Source organism: Podarcis raffonei, chromosome 6 (assembly GCF_027172205.1).
Source record: "Podarcis raffonei isolate rPodRaf1 chromosome 6, rPodRaf1.pri, whole genome shotgun sequence".
Classification (NCBI taxonomy): Eukaryota; Metazoa; Chordata; class Lepidosauria; order Squamata; family Lacertidae; genus Podarcis; species Podarcis raffonei.
This window is the reverse complement of record NC_070607.1, coordinates 55821888-55847392: the sequence shown is the minus strand read 5'-3', so window position 1 is coordinate 55847392 and position 25505 is coordinate 55821888. Positions and strand designations below refer to the sequence as shown.

The following is a 25505-nucleotide window of genomic DNA, read 5'->3' as shown; positions in this document are numbered from 1 at the left end:
AAGAGTTCCTGCTCTAACTGGTCTTATTTCACGATAGAAAAAAATAATAAATGCCAGTGCAGTTACCTATCTACGCATAATGGAACCACAAGCAAAAAAAAATCAACCCACCACTTTTATTCTGCCAGGGGTTTTGCCTGATGTTCTAAAGGTTGTGTTTTGCCTGAGGACTACCTTTGTTTGCTGTTTGCAATGTTGCATCTGTGAATCAATTCCACTTGTCGTGATTTAAAACTGCGGGGGAGCGCCCTACCTACCTGCAGCTCAGCGGGGACTGAAGGCTTCTGGTTACAGCAGAGCTGGAGTTGGGCGCAAGGGAGACACACAAGCCGCATCCTGGCTTATGTTGTGCATGGAGAACTTTTGGCTAGAGACAAACTAATGCCAGCCTCGCCTTTTAACAGTATGAATGGTGGACTACACTGCAGGGCTTGTCTAAGCAGGAGGGCCACCCTGCTCAGTCACGACTCCCCAGAATTCTCAGCATTGCCTCATGCGAGCCCCCAAACCCTGCACTGCACCCTACTTGGCACATGCCCAATGAAACTTGGGATTTGGATCCTCCCAATTGCAGAGCTCCCCAGCTTGCCCATGAGATTTTTCAGTAAGTCGCTGGAGACTTTATTGCTGCAAGGCATAAGGTGAACATGTAGCAACACATACCAGGGCCTTCAGTAGTTCAGCTGCCAGCAATAATTACGTACTCAGCTTGTAACCTTGTTCATTTAGGCATCATTTGCAGAAGCATTTGCTGTTGTGGCATTTAATACCCACTTCAATGATTGTTTGCTGTTTGAATTATGTATATTCTATCTCTAGGGGTACATTTGCCTTTTTGTTTTAATTTTGGGAGGAGCCTGTAATGTAACAATACACCTCCTTTTCTGTGTGCAAATCAGAAACTACCGCCAGCAGAAAGTGGTTGTAACTGCAATCATTTATCCATGTCTTTTCAGCAAAAAACCTTGCCTTCTAAACAAATATACTGTGGTACCTCGGGTTACATATGCTTCAGGTTACAGACTCCACTAACCCAGAACTATTACCTCAGGTTAAGAACTTTGCTTCAGGATGAGAACAGAAATTGTGCAGCGGCGGCACAGGGGCAGCGGGAAGCCCCATTAGCTAAAGTGGTGCTTCAGGTTAAGAACAGTTTCAGGTTAAGAACAGACCTCCAGAACGAATTAAGTACGTAACCACAGGTACCACTGTATATGAGAGTTAGGTGATGTGTTGGTGTTCTTTCAATAAAATTTTCTTATTATGCTGTCTTTTTCTCTTATACATGCACAGTAGTAGTTTCAAGGAGTGTCCCTTTATGTGTCTAAAGGGACACAAACCGTGCTTATCCTATGCATCTTTCTGCAGCAAAGTCCCACTGATTTTATTGTGAGCAGGCACATCCTTAATTAATTATGCACATCCTTAATTAAAATAGAAGATCATGTTTGATGCAAGATTTTAATTCTCCCTTTCAACATATGAATGCCAGTCCCTAGTTTGTCTTCATGAGATTAGTTACCATGTGAAAACCTAACTAAGTCATACACTTTCCTGTTTCATGTACGTTTACTCATATGTAATCCTGTTTCACTATTTTGTTTTGTTTTGGAGAGGCAACACACACCAAGAGAATGTTTTAAAAAAACTGAAAAACAAATATTTAAAATTAAATGTATTACAGTGAAAATAACCTACATTGCTTATATATACGGGCCTCCTGTGGCGCAGTGGATCAGTGCATCTGGCTATTAACCAGAAGGTTGGTGGTTCAAGCCCATCCAGGATTCCTGCATTGAAGCGGGTTGGACAAGCTGACCCTTGCAGTCCCTTTCCAATTCTAAATCTTGGAAATCCTGCAGTGACACATCCTTGGGATTCATGGTCTCAAGACAAGCAAATGCTTTCACCACTTGCTTAAGTTTAGAAACTAAATTCTTCCACATACAGCCTAGCCCATCGTCTGCATAGCTGGGGGACAGATGAAATGGGATTGCTTTCCAACAGGGAAACTTTCCATCAGAGCAAATTCAGTACATCCACAAGGCAGGACTTGGTAGCTGCCATACTCAAGTAGCCTGACACCATTTAATTATGTGTGATTTACAGCTTGTCTATCCAAACAAGTATTGTAAGCCTTGGTGATGTACTCACTGGAACAGGTTTTGCACGAACCAAGACAAAACCCCTGCTAGAGTTATTTGGGTCAGGTTATGCTGTAATTTAGTACTGGAATGATCTCACTAGTACTACTGGAAAGAATCAAGACATGTTTTGCCTACACAATGGAGGACAGAAAATGGTTCTTCAGCATTTAAACATTCTGAGTGTCAACGTAAGCATCTTAGAAGAACCCAGACACTAATGAAAGCTGAAGCCTTTATAGGTTATTTATGGAGGGTGGTCACAAAATAAGAAACGCAGGGAGAACAGACTGTAATCAGCCAAAAGCATAGGTGGCCTTCGGGGTGGTGGTGGGGAACGTCTTACATTAGCTGGAAGTACCAAGTCTCTGGACTCAGATTTCAGGGTGGGGGCAGCCTCTATTGACTACATCAGATTGGAGAATGCACTGGCAAGTTTGCATGCTTAGGAATGTTGTTTGAATGGCACTAAAATTGCACTCCTTGGTACTTTCTCCACAGGCCAAGAGAGTGATACCCCTATGCCTAGCAGTGTTAAATGTTACCATTCTTACAGTCATGTAGCTAGAGATGTGCAATATTTTTTTGGGGGACGGGACGGACCAGGATACTATAGAAGATAGACAAAAACTGAGTATATTTGTGTTCATACACTACAACACGTTTTAACAAGTTAACAGGAAAAAGTTAACAGAGGGGTAGAAAAAGAGACTTTGCATGGCTACATTTTTAAAGCTCATTTTATTTGATACTCTCTCCCGATCCTTCTAGGATTAAAAATACATTCAGGGGGCTTACTGATCCCAGATCCTAAGGGTTTAAATCACCGAGTTCTAAGCCTCCAATACTAAATTGATCACTGCATCAATAAAAATTCAAGATTTAGTTCACACTACCCTATGTTACACCCCTCCTCCGTAAGCCTACGATAGATACCTGATAGCACTGCTAGACAAAAAGCAAGATGCAGGTGCTGCCTGCTGCAGATAATAGCACTGCTCAGCAAGCCTGCCTTCCTGAGGAAACTAGCAGCACCATGAACACACCTGAAAACTCAGTGTCTCCAGTATACACAGACTTCCTGAGCACTAGCAGAACCTGGCACCCTCCTAGAAGAGATACAGCTGGGAGGGTCTTCATGGATCCCAATGCTGGGAAGCCCAGGATGTGATGAAATGTTGAGGGCGGGGAAAAGGAACGTGAAGATATAGCCAAGCAAGGGATAGGAGAATGGCAGTGCACTTGGGTGACGTGTTAAGATACCGTATGCCAACAGTGGTGACAGCCATTATCTTGCCCTGTGGAATCAGGAGGCCTTCCCAACATAAAACAGGTCCTTGCACTATGTTCTCCCAGCTTACGGATTCCAGGCAAAATGCAATGAAGACCCGCCAGACAACTAAGAGCCCCCCCCCCAGACAACCATTCAACTGATCAAGATCCCTTCTTTCCCCACCCATTCTCCCCAAGCCACAGCTTCACATGTCAGTAAGATTGTTCCCGCAGCCTCCAATGATGTCGTCATCACCGTCATCATCTAGTCGGAAGAGTCACTCGAATCCCAAATGAGAAAGTCTGAATAGTCAAAGTCCCTCTCCCTCTGCAACAGTGCAACAGTCAGAGCCCACTGGATGAAGTACATATCGTCGTCATCTTCATCCGAGCTGTCAGATGGAGATGGGTTAAAGGCCTGCAATATAGGACATAAGAAAGAAGGCTTTTGGATGAAATGACACCACTGATCTGTCACGGAACAGGGAATCCATAGACACATTTCATTAGAAAAGCTAAAGGAATAATGTCTCTATATACTAAATTTGTACTTACCGTATTTTTCGTTCTATAGGGCGCACCGGCCCATAGGACGCACCTCGTTTTTTGGGGGGGGAATGAATAAAAAAAAATTTATTCCCCCCCCCCAGCCGCGGCTGCCGCCCCAAGCCTTGCGAACACTCGCCCGAAGCACGGGAGCCCTCCGGAGGGCTCCCCGTGCTTCGGGTGACAGGCTGCCGCCCCAAGCCTCGCGCGCCCGTCGGGACCTCCCGCCAGGCGTGCAAGGCTTGCAGACACTCGCCCGAAGCACGGAGAGCCCTCTGGAGGGCTCCCCGTGCTTCGGGTGACAGGCTGCCGCCCCAAGCCTCACGCGCTCAGCGGGACCTCCCGCCGGGCGCGCAAGGCTTGCAGACACTCGCCCGAAGCACGGAGAGCCCTCTGGAGGGCTCCCCGTGCTTCGGGTGACAGGCTGCCGCCCCAAGCCTCGCGCGCCCGTCGGGACCTCCCGCCGGGCGCGCAAGGCTTGCAGACACTCGCCCGAAGCACGGAGAGCCCTCTGGAGGGCTCCCCGTGCTTCGGGTGACAGGCTGCCGCCCCAAGCCTCGCGCGCCCGTCGGGACCTCCCGCTGGGCGCGCAAGGCTTGCAGACACTCGCCGGGGCTGCAGGCTGCTGCCCGCATGCCTTGTGAGCCCGCGGGAACTCCCGCCGGGCTTGCAAGGCTTGCGGATAGCTTCCTGAAGCCTGGAGAGCGAGAGGGGTCGGTGCCCACCGATGCCTCTCGCTCTCCAGGCTTCAGCGAAAGCCTGCATTCGCACCATAGGACGCACACACATTTCCCCTTCATTTTTGGAGGGGAAAAAGTGCGTCCTATGGTGCGAAAAATACGGTATCTGCAGTCATGCTGGCAACTGAATGCACATGCACACACACAACATTGCAAGGCAACGCCTGAGGAGCCCTGAATGAATAGGTGGGGGAAGCAGCCAGCCAGGCGTTCCCATGCTACCACCACTGGCAGCAGAGAGGAGAATGAAGGGGAGAAAGTCTATCTCCTTCATGAATGCCACCACCAACCTGCAGCAATGGCGGCACTCTGGGGAACAGGCATGAAGGAAGGAGAGGGAAGGAAGGAAGGAAGGGCAGCAGCTGCAACAAACCTGGTCTGAGTCAAGGCTGCAGATACGCTGTGAGCCCCCATAATCTGTGCTGTTGCTAAAACAGGCCTGGTGGAAGTGGGCACAGCAGGATTAAGGGGGGGCTCTTGAAGGGGACTGTGGGGAGGCAAAGAGCTGTCGGTTTGTATGAGATGTACGCGTCGACAGGCGGGAGAGACATATGTGTGGCATCTGAGAGAGCTGGTGGAAGTGGGAGGAGAAAGGATTACATGGGGCTTATTGAAGGGATGGTGGGAGCTGTAGTTCCAAAACAACTGGAGACCCACATTTGGGGAACCCTAGTCAAGACGGATACCATAGGGGAAGGAAGATGGGGGTCGGCAAGCAATGTGTGCCAATTGAGAACCACCGACTTAGCCTGCTGCTGTCATCTTCAACCCCCAGAAAACAAAGCTTGATGAACAGAAATGCCTAGGGCTGGACCAGCGACTACCGAGGCAGTTGCCTCTCAAGGCAGTGTGTGCATTTTCATGTTGCGTCCCATAGGGATCCTAAGTATGGAGGCTTTGGGAAGCAGAATATCTTAGGAAGGACACTCTACCTCTCAATGACTAGCTTATAATGGCTTGCCATATCATGACTGCATCAAGGAATTTGTTACTTACAACGGTCCTCCGTCTCCGCCGTTCAGGCCTCTGTTGCGGCTTTGCAGCCGGGAGCCGACCTCCAGGCAGCTCATGCAGGTAGATGCACTCTGATTTAAAGGGGCAGTGACCATTGCTTCTGACAAAGAATTTGCACCTTATTTTGCTAGGGGAAGAAAAATCATGAAATTAGGCCACAAGAGGTGCGAGTCTTTTCAGAAATCTGAATAAATATTGTAGATCAGACTTACTTAGCTTGGTTCCTCCACCCCTAGTCAGCACAGCTTTGGACGCTGTAGTCCAAAGCAACTGAAGGGCACCCAGCTGGGGAAGGCTGCTGCACATCAACATCCACCCAGAACTGAGGATAGCTTTGGAGCTGAGAGCTGGGTGTGCAGGCAGAATCATGGGCATTACAGCAAGGCATACTTAACCATGAAGGGAACACCAAAGTGTATGCACATGGATTAAGTTATTCCACCCTTAATCAAGCCAGTCTAATTCCTATTTGGCTCTTAAGCAAATGACCACAATAAGAACATCAGTTTCATCCCATGAAGCCAGTCGGCAGCCTGGCATTCTCGGAGTTATTGACAATGGTTTCGAGATCGGAGACCTAGATGCTTCAACAGCATTAGACATATTTAGTGACCTTTTTTGCTGAAGCGACCTAGCTGCTTACCTGGTCCGTGCCTTGAAATTCTCAATCAGTTTTTCTTTCTCTTCTGAATCAGAAACCCAGTATTGGTTGGGGATGAAATAAGTTGAAGTGACTCTGCACTCTGGGCAGCCCCTGAGGAATGCACATAGAGAGGATATAATATACCCAGACAAACCCTAGAAGGGCAGTCACTCTGCTTCTGGCCCTAAGCAATCTGCGTATCATAGAATCAAAGAATTGTAGAGTTGGAAGGGGCCATGAGGTTCATCTTATATAATAATAATAATTTATTATTTATACCCCGCCCATCTGGCTGAGTTTCCGCAGCCACTCTGGGCGGCTCCCAATCAAATGTTAAAAACAGTACAGCATTAAATATTAAAAACTTCCCTGAACAGGGCTGCCTTCAGATGTCTTTTAAAGATAGGATAGCTGCTTATTTCCTTCACATCTGAAGGGAGGGTGTTCCATAGGGTGGGAGCCACTACCGAGAAGGCCCTCTGTCTGGTTCCCAGTAACCTCACTTCTCGCAATGAGGGAACCGCCAGAAGACCCTCGGCGCTGGGTCTCAGTGTCCGGGCTGAACGATGGTGGTGGAGACGCTCCTTCAGGTATACAGGACTGAGGCCGTTTAGGGCTTTAAAGGTCAGCACCAACACTTTGAATTGTGCTCGGAAACGTACTGGGAGCCAATGCAGATCTCTCAGGACCAGCGTTATGTGGTCCCGGCTATCTTGTCCAACCCCTTGCAATGCAAGAATATGCAGCAGTCCTGTACGGAGATCAAACCTGCAACCTTTGCATTATTAGCACCACGTTCTAACCCAACTGCACTAACATCAGAACGCTTAGCAACATGGAAGCCTAACAGCAACTTCCTGGGGGTGCGGTCCAGAACAGCAGAGCCAGAAACCTTCTTGATAAAAAGTGCTTTCACAAAGGGGGTTAAAGCTACAAGTCCCAGCAAGCAAGGCCAATGGACAGCAATGATGATGGTTGTTGTTTGTCGGCATCTGACGGGTCAAAGCAGGCTTTCCCAAACTTGGGCCTCTTGCTGCTTTTGCAGAACAACTCCCATAATCCCTGACCACTGGTCCTGGTAGCTAGGGATGATGGGAGTTGTAGTCCAAAAACAGCAGGGGCCCCAATTGTGGGAGATCCCCGGCCAAAGGTTGCCAATACCCAGTCTACACACTTCAGACAGCAACCTGCCAGAAGACACAAGCACAAGGCAAGCAATTGGGCCATGAAGCACTTACTTAATCACCGCATTGTGAAAGTCCCGGCTTTTCCTCCACTTCCGGATGCAGGTCACGCAGTAGGCATGGGAGCAGTTAGGAAGAATGCCAAACAGACGCTCCTGAGGCAAGGTCTTCTGAGAGATTTTGTCCATGCAGATTCCGCACACCACATCCTCACTTTTCTGCACCTCTGCAGAAGCAGCAGCTTCTGCCGCTTCTGAACCTCCAACTGCCTGGAAAAGGAACACAACAGTTGGAGAATACAGTGGTACCTTGAGTTACAAACACTTCAGGTTACAAACTCCGCTAACCTGGAAGAGTTACCTCGAGTTGAGAACTTTGCCCCAGAATGAGAACGGAAATTGTGTGCCGGCGGCACAGCGGCAGCAAGACGCCCCATTGGCGAAACACACCTCTAGCTAAGAACAGTTTCAGGTTAAGAACGCACCTCTGGACGAATTAAGTTCGTAACTAGAGGTACCACTGTACTTTCTAAAACAGGTCGTGGAAGCCTTCTCCACAACACTCCAGCTTCCCTGAAGTTCATCCACCTAAAATCTGCACTGGTTCCACACAGCTGGGTGCAACACCACCACACATGCCTAAACTTGATTTCCTATTAATCAATCTCATTTCAAAAGCTTGAAGTTATAAATTCCTGTGGTTGCGCAACCTGTTTCTTGGAAGCTCATACCAAAATAGGTTTATGGGTGATGATACGACAGCCTTCACTAATCTGCTGGGGCTGATAAGAGTTGTAATCCAGAGCATCAGGAGGTCACCTGGTTGGCAGATGCTAAAAATCCGGGTGTGTTTCAAGCATCCCTCCCCTCTCGTCTCACCTCACATCTCCCAATACTTATTTCCTGCTCCAACTGCATTCCAAAATCCCTCAGTCAGAGAGCTCAGGAGAATCCCACTGGTTTTTATTGAAATGGCAGTGTCTGTTCTCATCACTCTACATTTGCAGGCATCCCACCTACCTTTGGCTCTTCCGAGACCACAGACACAGGAGCAGCCTCCTTGGCTGATGCTTCTTCTGGCATCAGGGAAGTGGTGTCAAGTCTCTCTTCATGGGATGTGGAACCTGAGCAGCAGAGAAACAGCTAACTAGGACGCTGCTGCCACCAGTCCAACTATTATTCTATCAAGTGTCTAAAAATACAAGGGCCCGCACAAACATTAGAATAACAAGCTTACAATCTCCCCCATCACTTCTCTAAAAAGAGATAAAGATGCAACATGTAAGGAAGAAAAGGAGAATCAGTTGGGGAAAGCTGGAATGAATAGCCTTTAAAAGATGCCATTGGAAGAGTCCCTTCCTGTCTCCATCCATGCAGAGTTACCAACTGATGATGACCTGGCTCCCTTTCCCCACCTCACAAACAAGAGGCCTTTCATTATAGCTGCACGGGAACTGGAGAATGAGCCAACATGTCGTGTTGGGTCCCTTCCATGGCTGGGACTGGACAAAGTCATTCAAAATGGCGCCCTATCCAAACAGAAGTTTCTCACAGAAAAGCATGTTCCATGTAACTGGGCTATTGGTTTAGGGACCCCAGATGCACTTCTCAAGACTGTGGGGCATGTGTGCGGAAATTTCTTTTCGACTCCATTAGAACATTGCCAAATCAAAATCCCATTGTGTGTGTCTTAATAACAAAGTCATCTTGACAGAGAATTGTGAGTTAGCAGTCAGATGACAAAGATTGTGAGAAGCAGGGTGGAGATAGGGAAGCGAGGGAATAGAACTGTTTTGCTCATGTGCCCCACTACAAGGTCCATCCCCAGAAGCTACAACAAAGGCTGCAACAAGAGCCCAAGCCCACAAAAACCAGCCTCTCCATGAGCTTACCTGAAGCAGCCTGCCTGGGAACAAATTCTTTACTGAGGGCCCAATTTGGAGGGTGCCAGGAAGGGATGGCTTTATCATCATCTTCATCCTCCTCCTCAAATGACATCCTCATGCTCCCAAAGTTCATCTGTAGCTGTGCCATGCCCGAGACAGCTGGTTCTGAGCCACGCCGGGCCGCTCCCCAACTCCTCACTGAAGCTTCTGGCAAGATGGCTGGCTCCGAGCCTCGGCGGTTCACAGTTAATCCACGCAGTCCATGGTAGGCAGCCTCTGAGCCACATCTGCTCAAGGGCGGTGCTTCCAGGACGTGCTGGTAGCTGAGAGATTGAATGTCAATAGTGTGTCATTCACAGCACAGGAGCAACTCATTCACAGCACAGGAACAAAGTGTATCCTCTTGCCCAGAAAAACAAAAATTACCTCATTGCTCAAACAGGGAATAGCTGTCTTTGAGATAAGACACAGACCTGCCCCCCACACACATTCAAGGGAGCAGCTGGCCTTCCACAAGCAGCAAGACAGGATGACTAGAACTCTATACACAATTTGGTATACAGCTGAACTCCATTTCCCCAGCATGGAGCAAACACTGGGAGGGATACCATGCTGGGATAATAAACAGCATATACAAGGGAGAAGCCACCTTTTAAGCAGCTGCTTCACTGCCCAGTTAGCAGGGGGGATGGGAAGAGGGCTCTCCTCTGACCCCGCCAATTCATTTTTTATTACATAACCTCTTATATCTCTTCTCTCAAAACAGTTGCAGGGTTTTGTTTCCAACACTGAACAAACTTATCCCCACTGTTCCAATCAGGCTTTTCTCATAACCACCAAGACACAAGTATGAAAACTTAAAATTTCAATACAGTGGTACCTTGGGTTACAGACGCTTCGGGTTACACGTTTTCAGGTTATGGACGCACCAAAACCCGGAAGTACCGGAATGGGTTACTTCCAGGTTCCGGCGCTCGCGCAGAAACACTAAATCACGCTTTGCGCATAAGCGCCGAATCACGTCATGCGCGTGCACAGGCGTGGCGCTGCAGGTTGCGAATGTACCTCCTGCATGGATCACATTCGCATCCTGAGGTTCCACTGTATTCTCTACCAAACATTATTTTCCAATTCTCCTCCTGATGGCAATTCTTCCCCCTCCCTTGGGCTGAGACAAACATATTTGCAGTTTATTTTATTATTTTGGAAACACAGCACTGAAGAATTTAAAAGAAGGTGAGGAAAAGAAATTATTTTATGAACGTCTAGCTGTAATGACTGCAATGCAATAGTCAAGGGTGAGCGTTTTACCCATCTATGCCCTCTTCCCTTCCACCTACAAAGAGGTGGAAAACTGGATCTGGTTAGTGGGCTAGATCCCAATTTCCCGCACAGGTCAGGTTTGGCAGGTGGGTGGGGCTGCCCATGTGTCAATTACCTGATTTCAACAAGGAAATCAAGGCACAGTGCTTTTGAAAGCCCCACCCTTTTTATCCAGCTGCATCTGTACCTGACTCACACTTGATGTCATTTATTATGTCAGGTGAGTGTGGCTTAGCCAAAAATGGGACAGGCAGGCCAGAAAGGGAGGCCTCTCAGGCCTGCAGGCTAGAAGTTACACATTCCTGTTCTATGTTATGAAGCCAATATAAGGTTCCTAGGGGAACAAATTACCATCACCTTCAACAATGCAGCCCCAAAGCTTTGTCTAATACAGCTTAGGTATCAGTCAGGAGAGACATGACCAACTCAGTAGACAGCTACTGTAAAATCATCACAGGGGAGGTGTTTCATTAAGAGTTCAGACAGAGCCCTGTTCTCTGAACAGCTGGCAGTGACAGAACCCAACCACTAAAGCCCAGATGAGGGTGCTGGTCCATTTACTTCATTACCACTCTAGATAATCTGCTCCTCCACCTGTTTCTAATGTTGGCCCAGCAAAGTCACCACTTCCACAATCTCCACCCATCAAGCAGCAGGTACCTTAGTATGAAACATCTTCAACTTGGCCAATGCACCATGTGGCTTTACTGTACTTTTACTACCCATCCCAAAACATTTTTTTATAAAACTGCCTTATTGTATCAGACCAGAGATCTACCAAATCACCAAGCTTACAATGAGGGCATAAGGTCTATGTCCAAGTTTCTGAATCTCATTTAATTACAATAATGCCACTGATAGCGCTATCCTCAAGGACTTAGTTTGGCCTTTTCCAAAAGGCTTCTGCTACATCCAGTCAAGTCAATGTTTGTAGGACTAGAGATGGTCCCACTGCTGGTAGAATAACATTTCTCCTCAAACTTTCCACTGGACCCGAGTGATCAGAATATTTACAGGTGGGCAATATAATTGCAGAGTTAAATTTCCTTCTCCCTACTGCATTTTTGTGCAGTTCACAACTTATTAAGCCTCCCCTGAATTTTATTTTTCCTTAAAGGCTTAACTTTGAGACTAGGACAACCAGTTCTAATGCAGCCAAAAATATTGCATCATCAAGCTTCTAGTACCTTCAATCTAACAGATTTTTGCAGGAAGCGGGATGAAGGAAGTGTGTGGTTTTGGGTTTGTTTACAAAACACAAAAAGAAAAGAAAACTAGCCCTTACCTGCAGCGGTCTCCATAATCACAAAACCCATTCTGGAAATATCTGCAGATCTGAGTAGACTTCCTATCATGGGAGAATCGGCAGTTCTGACCCCATCTGCAAGTCCCACGGGCAAAGTTCCTGAAAACGAAGTAAAAGCAGAATTGTAGTAAGAATCAGAGTTCAATCCTAAATGAGACCAAGAGACCAAAGTCCCAGTAAAATCAGTGTGCCAAATAGGAGATGCAAAAATCTTTCCGCTCTGGACTGGGGTTGAACAAAACACTTCCCAAAGAGATGAAAAGGAAATGATAAAGTCCCTAGCCCCTTAGAACAAATGACAGAAAGCAAAATATGCAGGCACCATTCAACGCAAGAGTTTTGTGTGATATGTGACCTTGCTCCCCCACCAGTCAATAGTGTCAGCCAACAAGTGAAGTCAGAACTGTGAATGGTGACTACTAGAGAAATTTAGTCATACAAGCCAAAGGGAAGATACAAAATGGCTTCAAAAATGTTTATTCTGAAGCCATTTTTAGAACTTTCTAGGTGGCAGGATAGATAGGTCACTCTATGGAGTTCTCTCGAAATTCATGTAATGAAGGAGGATTGCCATTTTGAAGAAACTTCCTGCTTCATTTTGAAGCTATTTTGTCTTCTTCACCGGCAGAGAAATTGATTGTCGCCTATAGAAAATAATGGCAACATCCAGGATTTTAGTGTAGCTGTGACTGGGCAATAGCATGTCCACACAAAAGCAAAAGGCAGCAGCAAAGACTGAGCTCATTCTCTTCCTAACTCAGGATTAATTTCATACAAAATTTTCCCCAAGTATTAAATTTTTCTTTAGCATATTTATATTGCAGAGGGATAGGCATTGTCATAAAGAAAGTATGTATTACATACTGATGGGTTGCCATTAGGGGAGAGCATGGTTCTTATGTCTTTAGGAACTGTGACTGGCAGATTTTAAACAGGTTAAGCTTTCTGCAGTATGAAAATACAATTATGGGGGAAAGCATTGTCTGTTCACACTGTCAGATGTGTCTTGTTCACAGCATTAGACACTCAGATATATAAGCTTGGTGCCAAATGGTTCCTTAAACCAAGGTTAGGTAACGGTAAAGGGACCCCTGACCATTAGGTCCAGTCGTGACAGACTCTGGGGTTGCGGCGCTCATCTCACTTTATTGGCCAAGGGAGCCGGCGTACAGCTTCCAGGTCATGTGGCCAGCATGACTAAGCCGCTTCTGGCGAACCAGAGTAGCGCACGGAAACGCTGTTTACCTTCCCGCTGGAGCGGTACCTATTTATCTACTTGCACTTTGACGTCCTTTCAAACTGCTAGGTTGGCAGGAGCAGGGAACGAGCAATGGGTAAACCAAGATTACAGTTGCCAAAATTGAATGTCTAGTTGCCACTTTGGGATAAAATAGCTCTAAAGTCTTATTTTTCAAATGATGGAGTGACTGTGCTTATCAGTTAAACATCTGGCTAATTCAGACAACTACCTTGATCTATGTTAATAACATTGAGAACTTAAAAGTCACTTGATCCAGGGACATTTCACATATATACAGGGTAAGTCTTTTGAAAGAGGCCCCGTGGACCATGTGTGCTTTTAAACGACCCACCCTGTATACAGTGGTACCTCGGGTTACAGACGCTTCAGTTACAGATGCTTCAGGTTACAGACTCTGCTAACCCAGAAATAGTATCTCAGGTTAAGAACTTTGCTTCAGGATGAGAACAGAAATCGTGCAGTGGTAGCGCAGCGGCAGTGGGAGGCCCCATTAGCTAAAGTGGTACTTCAGGTTAAGAACAGTTTAGGTTAAGAACGGATCTCCAGAATGAATTAAGTTCTTAACCCGAGGTACCACTGTATAGGCATATTTCTACCTCTTTTTCTTAATGGTGACACAGACCATTCATAGCATAGGGATATTCTTCACAACTGTGAGCAGGGAAGTGGAGTGGTGTAAGTGAAGACAAGCTACAACAATTAACCATAATGTGGCTCACTGCTCCTGGTGCACAGAAAAAGCATTTTGGTTCTTGAAATTCATTCTGATTGTGCTGATAAAATATAACTGATAGAATTCTACAGGTTGCAGTATTATTGTGTGAAAACAGTCCAGATTCAATGATCCCAGGCATGCACCTCCAAGATGGTGGATATGTCAGGTGCCCTCCTGGAGTCCAGGCATCTTCACTTGGTTGCAAGTGATTGACAGCTAGGTGCAAAATCCGCCTAGCTAATTTCGAAGACTACTTGCTTGTGATCCCAGACTTATTTTTGGGCCCTGCAAAAGATGATAGAAATTTGCATGTGGCACGAAGCACATAAAATTATTGTGTAAACTTGTCGTATTTCACAAGAAGAGCATAGAGCTGAATCCAAACACAGTGTCCTGGGCCCAGAAAATCCTTTTGGCACCCCTGGCAGGTTGAATTCTTTCCTGCCATCATCATACTATCTCCCATCCATCCTCAGACTACAATCAGGCAGCATTCTTTGAAATTCCTCTGCATGGCCAAGGTCAGGAAGAAATCATTACAATATTCAGACAATCACATTTGCAATGTCTCCAGCTGAACCAAACCTCCAATGATAACTTTGTATATCTACAAGATGGACAGGGATAGCATCTCAGCTTCACACCAAACAAAGGCATTAAGCAAATAGCTTGTATGGGCTTGGATTGCACACTATCATAAGCCAGTATGAAACAATTACAGCTTACTTTATATGGTAAACCACCCTGTGATCTTCAGATGAAGGGCAGTACAGTATAGAAATTTTAACAACAACAACAGGAAAGAGCATAGGGCTGGCTGCAGCAGCTTAAATGGTACCTGCCCCTTTCCACTCTTTTCTAAACTGGAAACAAACAAAGTACAGTGCTGGCTTAGGGTAGGAACCAGTACTTGTAGTTTGTTTGAAGAAGCACAAACCATGAACACCGGTTCTCACACAACACTAATCCAGAACTGTGGTTTGTTTTCCTCCAGCTCAGAAAAGAGCAGTGTGGCAGGTGTGTTGCCACCAGCTCACTGTTCACTTGTGGTAAGCCACAGTTTGTTTCAGACTACAGCTTACAGTTGTGCACAAATAGGATCGATGCCATTTTCAAAATAAGCTTTAATGTTTTAGGTGGGCAAGGGAAAGAGAATAAAGGGCAGATTAAGTTTTGTCTACACTGACTAGCAGCGGCTGTCCATGGATATCAGAAAGCGGTACTTCCCAGCCCTAATGGAAGATGCCAGGAATTGAACCTGGGAACTTTTGTATACAAAGCAAATGTACCCTCCCTTTTGTGTGGAGACATTTGAAGTGGGCAAAGTGCTTTAAAGTGGGTGAGCAGGCAGAGTGCATGGTAACTGAAGAAGGGAACCATAAACCACCTAAAAACGAGGCATGCGATTTGCACCTAGTAGACCCTCACTTCAGTAGGCACTGCCCAACACCAAGTTATATTTAAAAGCAGCAGAACCACTAGGGGTGCATATATTTCTTTTTAAAGCTATTAGGAGAAACTGGGTTTCCCATATGTTGACCCAAGCCAGTAAAACTTCACAGGTATATGAACAGCAATGGAGTTGGTAAAACCAGCAAATCTTGCTCTATGAAATTCCACGTGTTATTTCAGACTCTGCCCTTGCTATGGAAGACTTTTGCTCTAGCCCCTTTCAAGGGGACTGCGTTTGCAAAAGTTTATTAGAAATTATCAGTCCCTTGGCTAAGAGGCACCAGCCCTGGAAAGCTCCTTGCACAAAAGCTGCGAGCGCCCCCCGCCGCAAGGAATCCAGCCATTCAAAACACACCACTCCTTAGCCTGGTTTACTTAAAAGCAAATACACCCGGTAACGGCGCGTGCGCTTTCCCCTATCCTTTTACATACAAGACGAATGGGGAGGGGACCCTCTCGAAGTTTTTGCTGCCGAAAAGCAGGGCGTGATCATGTTGTTGTGCGCGGCTTTGTTTCGGGCCACACTACAGCCACCGCCACGCCCTGAAAGTAGCAGCAACACTACTACGGGAAGGCCGGGAAGGAGTACCCCCCACCATCTTTCCTCCACCCCCCTCTCCGAAGGGGGTGCAAACCCAACTCGATTGCCTGATGCCGATAAAGGTCTCCGGAACTCCGAGGGCTGCAAAGCAAGCAAGCGCGCTACAAGTTCTCGGTCGCTGGGGGAAGAAGATGCAAGTTAGCAGCGAGGTCGCCAAAGTTTGCCAGTCACTGGGAAGAAGCGCTCAGCTGTCGAGCAAAACAACAGTGCTGCTGAATCACTTTCCTGCAATTCCGACTTCCTGTCCCAGCCACCTATATGGAAGCATACAGCCCAACAACCATGACGGAGGGAAAACTCCGCTTTGGAGCGCCGCTGCCGTCCGAGCGCACTCGGGGCCTGGCGCGCCTCTGGACGACGGAAAAGACAGCGCACGAGGAGCCCGGCGACCCCTTTCCTGCACATTCTCTATACAGGTACCTGCAAGGGATCCTATGGGATCCAGGCCCTTTGGAAGCCCGGCGGCCGCTACCGCTACCACCACCGGCGCCGCCTTCTCCAACAGATAGCCACGGCTCCATCGGTGTCCCTTGCAGTCGGACCCAGAAACTCCGAAATGCAACCCGCCTCCTCTCCCTGCAGAAATACTTCGGGCAGGGGAGTGGTTTAGGACAGGAGATCCTATTGGAGAAGAGCAGACGGGCACACCCAGCTTTTTAGTCGGCCGTCGAATGGAAGAGCTTCAATTCGAAAAGGACTCTCCTCCCAGCCGTCCCGCCTCGTCGGGAAACTGCGTTCGCCCTCGTACGCAGCAGGCGCGGGGATGGAGGGACGGCCGGGAGGCGCAACATCCTATGTTTGGCTTCCGGTGCCCCGCTGCTTGCACTTTGTGGGGCTGCAATCCTGTGCACGTTTACTTACGAGTAAGACCCACTGAATGTAGCGGGATTTTATTCCAGGGAAACATGCCTGCGATTGCATTGATAATGACTTCGTTGGGTCTTCCGGAATAATAAGAGGAGGAGGATGATTCTGTTTTTTGCAACGTAAGACAATGCACTTTTTATTTTATTAGCAAAGGGTGGAACTGTGCACGTTGCGACGTTTGTAGCACAATTAGAGCTAACTAACGTTTACTCGTAAGGGGAGGGCGGGCTAAGCGCCCAAGCAACGTGGTAGCAGGTGGAATTTATAGTCGCTTGTGGACTGAACCGAAACAAAGGATTTTTAGCACGTGTGTCAATTGGCTTACCGATGCCAGGCTCCCTTTGGCATCATCAAGTTTTGTGAATTGCCAATGTTAATTTTAATTATCGTCAGTACTTTTCCTGCCTTTCATTTCCCTCCGACCTCACTGTTTACAACTCCGCCCCCCGCAACTCTGTGTGTGTTAGTGATTTTTATACACTCCTCAGGATAACATTTCATGCATCTGATGAAGTGGACTGTAGTCCATGAAAGCTTATGCCACAATAAATTCAGTAGCCAATAAGGTGCTACTAAAGTCCCGGTTCTTTTAGTTCCAAAATAGAGTTTACAGATTGAAATACTTTATGGTAATTGCTGCAAGTATCGAGGTACACCTACGGTACTAGGAAAAACCAGTCATGACTGATTATTATTTCTGACAATTTATATTGGGCTTTATAGCCCAATAAAGGCATTGTCCAACTACTGATTTAGGTTTTTTTCTTATGGAGATCCAGCCATTCACGGTAGAATTCACAACCAGTGGAAGGTGGATTGCTTTGTGAGGGTTGCATCCCCTCCAGCCACTAGGTAATATACAGTTTGGTTTTAATTTACTCATTTTTACTTATCCCACATTCAAAATTAATGCCTGGCTTTGCTAAATTAAAGTTTCACGTTTCTCTTTACTTCTACTCTCTGCTTACCCTAGGCATTTAGGGTTTGGGACTGATCTGGATTACAAACCAGACTTTCATACCTCAGAAATGAAGACATTAGCTTCTTTAGCCCAGAAACCTAGGTGTGTATTGTGAAATCTATAACACCTGGGACAGGTTTATTCAGCCTTCAACCTCCATCTTGGAACTGAGTCTACAAGCTGAGGTCATACCTACTTCAGCCAAATTTTTGTACCTTTAAAAAAAAAAAGTTTCTTGTCCCTCACCTCCCAACATCTTGCATGATTAAGCATTCTGGAGAACTTGAAAGCTTGCCAGACATTTTTGTTGGTCCCAATAAGTAATTTCCAGCTGTGGGTTTTGGATTTTCTTCTATAGCCCAACATGGCTACCTAGTTACCTTTGCTTTTTATAAACCCTGTCAGTTACAGGAATGCACAATAAAAAGGATGTCTGGCCCCCCCATAGCAACTCGCCAGCTGGCCATAGGGCAGCTATTCTCTCTTTGTCTCTCCCTATCGGGGGATGGAATAATAATGCTACCCTATCTCTACCCTATCTTCCTGAGTTGTAAGGATTACTGAAGCAATATATGTGTTCAAAGTGCTAGATTCATGACTACTACCACTGTCACTCAGTGTTTGAAACTCCCATTGTTCTAGGTGCATTTTGCGACAGGGAATTTCCTTAGCATGAGCAGTTCGAATACTGCGCCTAAGATTTCAGATTAAAACTGCAGAGTGGAAGCAATGGAGGACCTTTTTCTGCCTCCCCACTTCCAGCTACTCTGTGAAGACTGGAGGAGAGACCCTCCTAAGAATATTGGGGGGGTGGGCAAGGGAAGGGCTAAATGAACATAATATTTTAGCTGCAGTTCATTCATTTTCAGCTTTGTATTCTTGTTATAAAAAAGTGTGCCTAGACATTCCGTTGTTGTGCCCATAACCTAGGATTAAGGTGCCATTTAGCTCCTAGCTTTCATATCTCAGTTTGTAACACTGCTGTCACTACTACATAAGAGCTTGCACCAATGTCCCCAATCAAGTAAACAGTGATGCTCTTTGTTTATTGCTGTGTTTACCATTTGTATATGTTTCTAATTCAATCGCAGCCATTTTTAAAAGGGTGAATACTTGCTTGGCTCTTAAACCCCATGAGAGAACAAAGCCACCCATGCTATAGCTTATTCCTTAGTCTACTTGTTTAGAGAAGTTTTTAATGTTTGATGTTTCATCGTGTTTTTAATATTCTGTTGGGAGCCGCCCACAGTGGCTGGGGAAACGCAGCCAGATGGGCGGGGTATAAATAATAATAATAATTATTATTATTATTATTATTATTATTATTATTAAAAACAGACAACTGCAGCATTAGCCGCAGGACCCATTAATGCTGTGCTAAAACAGATACTGATGGAAAAGGTCCTTCCCTTCATTGCTGTCTCTCATTGCCTCACCCAGGCGTAATAAGTATGGCTTTCTGTGGTTTAAAAACAGTCACAGTATGCATGGCAAAAATGAACTTTCTTATCCTCAAACATCCCATTCAATTGTGCAATTAAGTAATTTTAGACTTTGGGCTTAATAGTCTTAAAAGGCCCTTCTCCATCTTCAGATAATATAGTATCATTATCATTATTATTAATTAAATTTGTATACCGCCCTATACCCACAGGTCTCAGGGCTGTTCACAAGATAACGTCATAATACACAGTATTTCATTTACTTCTGACTGTGATAATCCGACGCAGCTATATTTGGGGACCTTCTGATTATTCCGCTACATGGGGCCCTGGACGTCTGCCCCCAAGTCTCACCCTGATGGTACCACTGTCCCCATCCACACAGACAAATCCATTGCTACCATTAGAGCAATGCGCTCCTATTACATGTACAAAGAGGAGCATGGCATCCTGCATTGCTGTTCCCCAGTCTCTGTTTCATCATGGAGCATGTTTCATCATGTGTTTCTTCCAGAGCTTGTGGAGAGCTTCCATGAAAGCAATATTGTACACATTCCTAGAAACAATTTCTCTCCCCGCTCACCCCCCCTCCCAACCTGTTTCTGGATCACTCTCTTTTTTTACAAGGCACTCGGTTCTAATTAGCTAGCAGACTTCTCTCCATTATCACTAAATTGGAAGAAAAAGCCTAAAGGTAGGGCCTAATACAACACTTGTACCTAGAAACAATTTCTCGCTTCAGATTGTTTTGATCATCCCTTCTGAGGAATTATTTAGTGTAACTTAAATGCTAGTATTGTGAATGGGGGTTTGTAAAAACAATAACAACCCCACAGTCTCTCTGAATTTTGGAAGAGTTGGATGAAATATAGGCTTATTCCTTAGTCTACTTGTTTAGAGAGGTTTTTAATGTTTGATGTTTCAAACGTCAGAGGCCCCTGCAATGGGCTAAAGAAGTGCTATAGTGTAAAAGTTTCTTAAATATTTATTTCCAATTTAAAATTGTCAGTCACTATTTATATTATTAAAAACACCTGGAGGTTGAACTTCTAGCAAAAATATACATTTCAGTTTCAGGATTGCTACAACATCCCAGAAAAGAAAGAAAGGAGAGTGTGCAGTCCTCAAGTGCTGGAAATACATGCCCAGCAAGTCCTGAGGGATAGCAAGATAGCAGGTGAAGGGGCTTTCAAGGGTGGTGGGTAAAGATGAAGGTTTAGGGCAGGTGAAATTAAAAATCACAAACTTCTTGTCAGTGATCTCTGGTTCCTGCTACATGAAGGCTCCAAATTGCTTTACTAAGACACATTCCACTAGCCTCACAGCATTCCTGTGAGGTAGAGATGAAACACACCAGTTATTTCAATCTGGAAATAAAGAGGCACAGCAAAATCAAGTACCAGCCAGTCCATCAGTGCAACCCTGGAAGAAGATTGCAAGGATTAAGCAACTTACTTCCCTACACTCGTAAGGAAAATAACAAGATTCAAACCAATTCTGCGTATTAGCCATCATGTCTAGGTAGTGAACAATCCTAAGGTTGAAAACCACAAAGGATCCCATTACTATTAAGGACTCTGCGGGTGGTGGAAGCAGTTATGTAATGGGATTTGTTGCTAAAGCACTGAGGGTCCCTGATATTGGAAGTGGCAAGGGGGGGAACAGTTCTTGTTTCCAGACAACTATGATCCCAGGAACCACACAGAGACTGTGCCAAAAAGAAAGGGTTTCAAAGCACAGTAAGTGTTTGCTTTATCTGAGACAGAAAGGATCTGAAATGGCTCAGATGAGTGCTTGCAGGATCTTATGTGACTGAGAATTTTCCGCACTAATCAGCCTAAGGGAAGATGAGTCAGGCATTGTAACATTGTAGGGCAGTGGTTTTCAACAGGCAAGAGAGATGGATTGCGGCAATGCTACCACCGCCATTTTGCTTTGTGGCAAAGATGGATGACCTTTCCTGTTTGCACAGGGTCTTGGAAGTAGGTCCCGTTTTCCATGTTGATGCTCTAGGTGCTACTTAAATAGGTCTTGCCTTTGCTATCATGTGACCAACATCACCAAAAGGTAATTTTGTATTCAAAGGATGAAGTGCAGAATTCAAAGCTGTAGCTCCATCAGTGTAACTGAACTTCTGCACCCTAAAGCCCCTGCCTCCACCCTCCTCTGGAGGGTTGGGAGACCCCCTGAAGCAGATTTGGCAGACACGCAGGGAGAGAAAAAGAAACTCAAGCGCTGTTGTCCGAGTGGAACTCTGCTCGTACAGTGCTAGATACAACCCTTAATGTTGTCTGGCAGATGTAGAAGAGGAGCTTAGAGACAACACATGAGCACTTGGACTACAATTCTATACTCATCTGAACTTACCACTTAAGAAACTGAACTTATTTTCTAGCCTTCTACAGTGGAACCTCGGGTTACATACCATCCTCCTTACGAACACTTCAGGTAACGAGCTCCGCTAACCCGAAAGTAGCGAACTTCACCCTGAAATGCGAGCGGAAGTCGCGTGCCAGTGGCACGGCAGCAGTAGGAGGCCCCATTAGTGGAAGCGCGCCTCAGGTTAAGAACGGTTTTGGGTTAAGAACGGAACTCCGGAACAAATCACCGTATTTTTCGCTCTATAAGACGCACCAGACCATAAAACGCACCTAGTTTTTGGAGTTTCTGAATCTCAGAAGCCAGAACAACAAGAGGGATCGCTGCGCAGCGAAAGCAGTGATCCCTCTTGCTGTTCTGGCTTCTGGGATAGCTGCACAGCCTGTGTTCGCTCCATAAGACGCACACACATTTCCCCTTACTTTTTAGGAGGGAAAAAGTGAGTCTTACAGAGCAAAAAATGCAGTAAGTTCGTAACCAGAGGTACCACTGTATATGGATTGCATTCCAAGGGCAAAAAGGGCCTAGACTCTGGTACTGTCTGAAAAAGAGCTGGTGGCAAATTAGCTAGGTTATAATCAAACTCTAGGCAAACGAGTGGCCGAGTAAAATGTCCATGGTGTTGATTTTACATTTTTGCTTACTTAATAAGGAATGCACATAGGTTAAAGGCATCTTTCCAGTAAGGGGTACAAAATGATATATCATGGGTTAAAGGCATCTACTCTCTGAAGGGTGCAAAATGATAAATCATGAGTTATTGCAATAAAAGATTTCTACTAGTAGTTCAGAACAGCTGAGCTTTGTGGCTTTAAAACAGAAACACAGGAAGCTGTCTTATACCTAGTTAGAGCCATCTTGTTCAGTCCTTCGTACATTGCCTGACAGCTGGGGTTTGAACCAAGAGCCTTTTGTAGGTAAAGTATTTGCCCTACCCCTGAGCTACAGTGCCTCCCCAAAAGCCACAGTTGGGACAAAAATAAGTTCTCAAAGTTCTGTCCCAGCCCAAAGACATCTATTTCAGCATTGCTGAAAGCAAGCACACATAAAAACAGTAATCTCAGCATGAAGCAATGGAGTTGGTAATTCACACAGATTAGGCTCTCTTGTTCAGCAAATCCACTCCACAATTCCCAATGGAAAAGGTTCTCTTCTCGTCTCATTTACTGTGGCTGGAGTGGAGAAAAATCTCACAGGTATGTGGCTTACTTTTTCAGGTTACATGGGCACTAAAAACTGCACATCATCAAGTTCCCGAAGATGGAGTGTTGGAGGACAGGAACTCGTCAGGAACTACAGCATCAGAGAGAAGAACTATTGTAAATATTATTTCCCTTCTCCATAGACTGTCAGGGAAATCCAAATTAAAAATATATCACGCAAGATGTCGCACACAAAGCACAGAAAGATCAACCTATCTGCTCATCATGCCCAACATAGTCTGCTCTGGCTTGCAGCAGCTCTCCAGGGTATCGGGCAGAGGTGATTCCCATTACCTACCCCCTGACCTTTTAACTGGAGATGCCTGGGATTGAATCTGAGACCTTCTGCCTTCAAAGCATGTGTTCTGCTGAGCTATGCTCCTTCCACAGATATATTAGGTAAACTTTATAGCAGCAGACTTAAAATATCCCTATCTTCTAGTGAATGGCCTTTAGAGCTCTCTGCACCTAAATCTAGAAAATGAAGACAAAATGCTAAAATTTCTGTTTGGAGGGAAAGAAAGAAGGAAATTGCATGATTTGAGCTGAAATGGTTGGACAACTAGCAGTTTCAAACAAACTTTTGTGCCACCTACACATCCGTCACCACAAAGTTGTAAATTATTACATTCTGTTTGTTATGTCAAGATTGTTTGGACAGAAAGTTCTCTCCCTTTATGAAAGCATACTGTCTATTTGAAATGTGCAGAAATAAGTAAACTTGCCTAAGGCCACATAGCAACAACACAGTACCTCAGTGCCAAGGCTAGCAGGCCATACCCAAACATCATGCTAATCTGGGAACAGTATACTGGAAGTCACAGGTGGAAGAAACTTGACAACTCACACAATGCATCAACCATGTCTAGGCAGAATGGTCTCACACAGGCATGTAACAATGACCTCCCTGCTGCCATTAGAGATCCTCCTGCAACTGACCAGCAAAGAAGACCAGTGTTCAAAGTGAGCTGACAACTGCAAAAGGTGTCTGGTGAGATCCTTAAGGGCTGAAGCAGGACCAACTCAAGGAAATCAAAAGGAGCCAGAATCTGATATAAGGCCTTTAAAAGTACAGTAAAAATTGGTAATCTGATGAGGAAATGTTGAGGGAGTGACGTTGAAATGCTGTGGTTTTTGCTATCTATCACTTTTTTATTACGAAGGTGTAAGAAACAATGGGCAGAACCAGCAGAAAGTGCCGTATGTGCCTCTGGCACTGCAATTCACATATAAAGTGTCTTCCTCAGATATTTTGGGCAGCACAGGCACTGGATTCTGCCATAACGTATTTTAGGAGGGGCAACACGTGTGTAACATCACGTGTGGTGGGAGGAGGCCGCAGGTAGGGCCAGCGGGGCCCGCTGTAGCCACGTGAAGGCCCTATGGGGCCTGTCGCAGCAGCAGGAAGGCCTGACAGGGTCTCCAGCAGGCCACAGAATATTGAGGGGGCTTGGCCCCTCCTTGGAAATTGGGGGGCACTCGGTACCCCCAGATGGTGCCCCTCTTGGGCAGTCTGGAGAATACCAGGATGCAGGAGGTGAGGAAGTGCAGCAAAACAAAAGCAATCATCACTGTCTTCACTAACATCCTTGTATTGTCATGACCTCACAGTGGTCCATGGGCTGCCCTTTGAAAAGCAAAATCCACATTATATCTAGCCCAGATAAGGAGACACCCAAGTGCTTATTCAAGTGCAGGATCTACCTCGGAAGGAAGCAAATAGACTTTTGGCAGGTACTATCTGAGAGCAAAACTTCCACGACATCAGGCTCAACTTCATTTGGCAAGGACTGAAGCACAGGGCAAGGAACAGGAAAAGAAACCCGCCTCTCTGCTGTAAGCTTGCAAGTGCCACAGAGGCCCATAAAGGGCTTCAACAAGCTACACTATAAAACAACCCAAAGGGGGGAGAGAGAGAGAGAGAGAGAGAGAGAGAGAGAGAGAGAGAGAGATGCAGAGGACAGGAGGTATGGCCTTTCACTGAGAAGGCATTTCTGTTTTTGTGCACCAAGGAGATAAGCAAAGGCCTTTTCCCCCTCAAAGTATCTCCACAAGGAGTGTCCGTACCCTTCATCAAACACTTGGAGGTTTCTTTGGGAAATGTATACACAGACACACACACGCATGAACACACACACGCCCTTTCCTTGTAACACCCTAGAATTTACGGCTGAGGGCCAAGCTAGAATTCAGAGTGCAATATAAAAATAATATACAACGGATATATGTTGCAAGTGCTGTTCCTGTACCTGCCAGCCAAGCTACTGCTTGCTTTAACTGGATGGACAAAATCCGCGTTGTCCAACCGCAGAATCCAACCCACAGTTCAAACACGTTTGCAAGGTTGTGTGTAAACACATCAGCTGCTCTGGAACAGTGTAACAGCTGAACTGTAGCAACAGGTATTTAGCTTATGATGTGCCTTTAAGTTTCACTTAGTGTATGTTAACGGAAGCCCTGATCTACCACCATGTGATAGATGCCAAGTCTTTTGCTGTACAACACCCCCTCCCCTCTATGTACAGAATGCAGCAATCATATAGAAAAAAGCAATTACAGTAGAAGGAA

General features: G+C 45.8%; 1 protein-coding gene across 1 annotated transcript; it reads right to left on the bottom strand.

Annotated features, from left to right (window-relative positions):
* Positions 1-2866: 2866 nt before the first annotated feature.
* On the bottom strand, positions 2867-16713 carry LOC128416044 (probable E3 ubiquitin-protein ligase makorin-1). The gene is made up of 8 exons (XM_053393101.1): positions 16507-16713; positions 12037-12156; positions 9435-9751; positions 8563-8666; positions 7598-7812; positions 6360-6470; positions 5699-5843; positions 2867-3834 (listed from the first exon to the last, which is right to left on the bottom strand). Exons 1-8 carry the CDS (start codon positions 16605-16607, stop codon positions 3682-3684), a joined length of 1266 nt encoding a protein of 421 aa, XP_053249076.1. The 5' UTR covers positions 16608-16713; the 3' UTR covers positions 2867-3681.
* Between the last annotated feature and the right edge of the window lie 8792 nt (positions 16714-25505).

Bases quoted from the DNA above. Each gene is read 5' to 3' on its own strand.
- LOC128416044 (XM_053393101.1), bottom strand. From the start codon at position 16,607: ATGGAGCCGTGGCTATCTGTTGGAGAAGGCGGCGCCGGTGGTGGTAGC. The intron at 8,667-9,434 runs GTAAGCTCATGG...TCTGCTGCTCAG, and splicing joins TCCCAGGCAGGCTGCTTCAG to GTTCCACATCCCATGAAGAG. The intron at 6,471-7,597 runs GTAAGTGCTTCA...TGCATTCCTCAG, and splicing joins TTTCACAATGCGGTGATTAA to GGGCTGCCCAGAGTGCAGAG.